Source organism: Geospiza fortis, unplaced genomic scaffold (assembly GCF_000277835.1).
Source record: "Geospiza fortis unplaced genomic scaffold, GeoFor_1.0 scaffold164, whole genome shotgun sequence".
NCBI classification, from domain to species: domain Eukaryota; kingdom Metazoa; phylum Chordata; class Aves; order Passeriformes; family Thraupidae; genus Geospiza; species Geospiza fortis.
The window spans coordinates 1,781,757-1,786,761 of NW_005054426.1; the positions used below are offsets into that span (position 1 = coordinate 1,781,757).

Genomic DNA, 5,005 nt, shown 5'->3' on the forward strand with positions numbered 1-5,005 from the left:
AACTACAGCCAGGCTGAGCAATGCTCACTCCTCCTGAATTCACATGTGCCATCGAAGGGAGGTCAAAATTCACCAGAGAAAAAGAGCACTTATGATGTCAAAGTGAGGCCAGCAATTCCTCTGGAATAAAGTCATGTTTGGGGTTTTTTTCAGAGTAAACATATTATAGCCATAGGTTTTATTACTCCAATGATTTGAAACAGTTAATTGTCAAAATGTCTGCAGTGAACATAAAGCCGAAAGTATTTCCACTTCAAAAACTTCACAAACAAAAATCCATAAAATTAACTTCTCCATTAAATTAAGCATTATTTATGTTGAACATGTTTTTGTTTACATGCATTATCACCCTTCTGAAGCCTTCCCATATGTTTGCAGCTTATTATGTACACCTGACTACACAGACTAAGAATAATTGATTACACCTAGCTAACAATTAGAGTTCATCTTAGGGGTTTTTTAATGTTTGGTTACTTGAAACAGGTTTCTGCAGCTGTCAGGAAAGTATAAATCTTTGTCACAGACTATCAAGCAGACAGCTGCAAATGAAGACTTAAAGGTGAAATTAAATTAAAACCAAAGAAAATAAAGTGAACTTTTGGAAGAGAAATAAAAGAATCATAAATGGAGATCTTTAGGAAACAAAAATATGCTGATACAGAAATGAGCATTAACACTGGTCCCATAATCACAAATTCTATATTTCATAAGCTATGAAATACATTGCATATCTTTGTTAATAATAATAATAAACAGGTTACTAATAAAACAGTCCAAAATAGCTGTTTTAACCTTTTTTTCCCATCCTCTGTGAACCTCCCATCTATCCCTGCCCTGGTTTCATCCCAAAGCACTACTCTAAAACAGAAGAGAAAAATTACTTGGATTTTTGTTACATGGCTAACTTAAAAACAAAGTTCATTAACTCGTAATGGTGCTTCTGCATCTAAATCAGACCATTTCAAATCTATGTAATAATGTATTATTAATTAGTTCAGGAGGATGCACACTCTTGAAGTGAGCGAATCAGAGAGCAGCACAGAAAATGGATGATGGGAAGAATTTAGGCAGCCATGTTGGAGAAAAAAAGCCCAGAATTTGCAAGAGGACTGATTGCTATTTATGGTCATTAGGAACAATGCTAGTGAGGTTCTGAGTTCCAAAATCAGAACAACAGGAATCAGCTTTCTGGTTAAAATAATTGGCTGGGAGGTTCAAGGAGGATCCTGTCTCCCAAAGGGTCTGTGGACAGAGCTGCACAATGAGGTGGTTCTGTAAGTTAAGCAGAGTGCTCAGTTCTTTGAAGTGTCATATATTTGTTGCCATTGCTGTCAGGGAGACCAACAACTCCTGCCCTCAGGCAGAAGGTTCTGTGCTTGAGCCATCTATTAATGCATCGATAAGAGAGAGACAAAGAAACAGGAACTTCTAAAAAATAAAGGAAATTCTTGGGGGATGATTGAAGATAAAGAATTAAAAGGGAAAAAAACCCCACATACTGAGCCATGGAGATGGGAGGAATTCACAGTACTTCATTACAATCACTGGAGATGGGTGGCCCTTCCTCAGAATTACTGCAAATATTAATTTACTTTTCAATTATTAAATTTACTATTAAATTCATTATTAAAGTCTGTCTGTTGAGTCCCAGCTCTGCAGTGCTCTTTAGAGGTCCTGCTCCCTCTGCTGATGCCTGAGGCAACTGGAGAGGCCTGGTGGCTAAAGCAGCAAGGTGGTTGAATCTCTCCACGTTCCAACATTAGATTTCAAGTGAATCGCCAGTCAGCTGAAGTTTGGATTGTTTTACAGCTGGCCAGCTGGCTTTAAAAGGGGTTTTCAAAGTGCTGAAAAAGCTTCTGAAAAAGTTTTAAATATGACTTATAAATAAAACTCCATGAAAGACACAGCATTGTGCCTTGGAACCTAGGAGGGATTACCCCCATACCAATGGCTTGGAGCTAATATCTCAGGGCTGAAACACTTAATTTCTGACATCCACTTTTACAATACAGGCTCATATTAAAATCAGTCCGTGGCATGGCATGAGACTCCACTTAGGTGAAGAATCAAAACACACACCCCTAACTGTGAGAAACTGCTCACAAAGAACTACTTTCCCCCAGGATTAGTGAGCAGTGGAATGCAAACATGTCCTTCTAAAGAAAACAAAACACAAACCCTTTAGATACTTTCTCCTCCAAGCTCTGAAAGAGAAGAAAGGGTGGAAGATGAGGGTTTTAGCTTCAGGAAATTGGGGAATCTAAAGGTTTAAAGAAACCAACTGCCTTCATTTCACGCAAAGCACAGTAAGGCTCAGCAGAACACTTGAGTACATGCTTCTTGTTCATGTCCACTTATTAATTAGTGAGAGTCAAACACACAGTCACATTAAATATAGACTGCTGTATGTTAAATACATTGAAAAAAAGCTTAAAAGCCTTAAGCCTTTACTGAATCTGGACAAGTTTGTGTGATTGCATTATTTCTGTAGCAAAGGTAATGTCCAAATTTTCTAGGAATACAAGAAATCTCTTATAGATAGATAGCTTTTATATCACCTATATTAAAAATAATTGGAAAATGTACATGCAAAACTATTTCTTTTTAATCTCTTCATGTTGCCAAATTGTATTACAGATAAGCAATTCAACCATCCTGTCCAAAGAACAGGCAAACAATGGGGAGCATCTGGGTTTGTGAGGCAGAAGGTGCACCAAGTCAGCATAATGAGGGAAAAAAGAGATTCTGGGTACTTGTTGGTGGGAGAATGCAGTAGCAAGTCAGGGAGAAAGTGATAAAAAATAAAATCCTAATCCTGCATTTCTCTTCAAACAGGTTCCATGCCTTCAATCAAGTAATTTCACCAGTGGCAGATTAGAGATGTGCATAGGAAAACTAGATCCTACTTGTTTGTAAAGCTCATTATGGCTTTATGTGTTAACATTTTATTTTTAAAGCCATCATTCAACTCCCTGCCATTGAGCAGAGATATCATAGGTAATCATGAGCTGAAGACCTGGTGCTGCTGAAATCAGTATGCATGTTGCTTTTGACTTTCGTAAGTGAGGAGTGCACTCTTTTTCTAAGGAGAGCCATCAGTTACCATATAATCATCTGAAATACACAGCTAAGAGCACTATTATTTTCTTACCGAGAGGTGGTCCATGTGTTATAAGAATATCTATTCCATCTGGAATAAGGTTCCATTTCTCTAATAGTGCTTGGCCTCGTGGAAGATTAAAGCCCCAGCCATAAAACCAAGGTTGCCTGCCAAGAGAGGAGGAGAATGTCTTCAGTGCTACTTCCATGTACTGGTTATCTAATTAAAATACTGAGGTTGACTCTTTACTGCCATGGAATTTGAAGACACAAATAGCATTCATTTTCTTTGTGTGCACAGTAATCCCCTCTTCCATACTAGCAGTGTAGTTTAACTTGTACAGCAAATACGAGCAGTCCTCCCCGTTTTCAGTAGGCAGCACAGAGTAAAATATTCACAGTATTGCTCCAACTACTTACAAGGCCTGGATACCAAGATCTCCATGTGTGGATTATCACGCTGACTCTCACAACATTTAGAAGAACAGCTGTCTCAGACACCTCCACGTGATTTATGTTTCACATTGGCTCCCAGCACGTTTGGCCCTTAGCCTATGACCAGCTGGGCAAGGACAGACCCTGGCACCATGACAGATCCTGCTCCAAAGTCAGAGACATCATCTCTGCTGCTTTATTTCCCTAATTGGATACATCCCATCAGAACAAGAATGCTGCTGCTTCTCTTACACACAAATTTCTTCTGTCCTCTTGTGTGTTGACTTGCTTTTAAGTAAGACTTCCCATAGTCAGTATTCCTTATCAGACAGGCATTTACATTTTTTAAAACGTACTCATGGAGCCTCATCATGGAGCCGCATCATGGAGCAGCAGGACTGTAACACTGCCAGTCAGAATATAATTTATCTGTATCTTGCTATCCCATTGATTAAAAAACTATATTTCACAGCAATTATATCACAGTGTTAAATTATGTCTTGCTGACTAGGCTCTAATTTTAGGTCATAAAATTGAGGGGTTAGTTTTAGGTTGGAAGTTTTAATAATTTCTTGACTGACGTCCTGTGGCCATACCCATATTTGAAGAACAATGAACAAAAGGTTTTTCTTCCACAGACAAAAAGAGGCTCAACTACTGATGACTGAAAGGCTTCCTTTCTCATCCCCTGCCTCTTCATCACATGCCCTGGATCACCAGGGTCTTGAGAAACAAGTGTCCCAGGGGAAAAAAAAAAAAGGTGAATCTTTGAACATCTGCTATTGGGACCAGAAATATATGTCCCAGCCTCCAGAAGCTGTGATGAGGGAGGTGAAGAAGGTGCGTGAAGGAGAAATGCCAACAGCACTAGCAGTGAAGCACAAATCTTATTCTGAGTAACACTGCCCAGGCCAAGGCAACTGGCTAAGGCACATCCCTACATCAGGCCACAGACTCACACATTTCTGGTTCCCTGTTCAGCATTCCAAGTAGCCTTTCCTCACCTTCCTGCTTCCAGGGTCTAGAGGGAGACTCAGGGGAGACCTTATCTCTCCAAAGTTACCTGAAAGGAGGTTTTAGAAAGGTGGGAATTGAGTCTCTTCTCCCAGGTAACAATAAATAGGACAAGAGGAAATGGCCTAAAGTCGCACCAGGGGAGGTTTAGATTGGATATTGGAAAAAATTCTTCCCTGATAGGTCAAGTGGCTAAGTCACCATGCCTGGAAGCATTTAAAAGATGTGCAGATGTGGTACTTGGGGACATGGTTTAGTGGCATCAGGTTTATGGCTGGACTCGATCACCTCAGAGGTCTTTTCCTAAACAATTATGGGATTCTTCTAACTGGCTTATTGTGCAGCAAGGTACCAGCAATGTTACCATGTGACATTGCCACACAGCAGCCACACAAGCTCTGTGGAGCTGGATCTGCCCCTCCTTACATTCAACTCACCACTGAAATAATGAAATTAT

General features: G+C 39.7%; 1 protein-coding gene across 3 annotated transcripts in view; it reads right to left on the reverse strand.

Annotated features, from left to right (window-relative positions):
* MPPED1 (metallophosphoesterase domain containing 1) overlaps positions 1–5,005 on the reverse strand; it is a 62,404-nt gene that overhangs the window by 9,376 nt on the left and 48,023 nt on the right. For all 3 annotated transcript variants that reach the window (XM_005426860.2, XM_031061791.1, XM_031061792.1), the window contains one exon: positions 3,152–3,267. In XM_005426860.2, the coding sequence (XP_005426917.1) occupies positions 3,152–3,267 (116 nt within the window). The remainder of the gene's footprint in view (positions 1–3,151; positions 3,268–5,005) is intronic.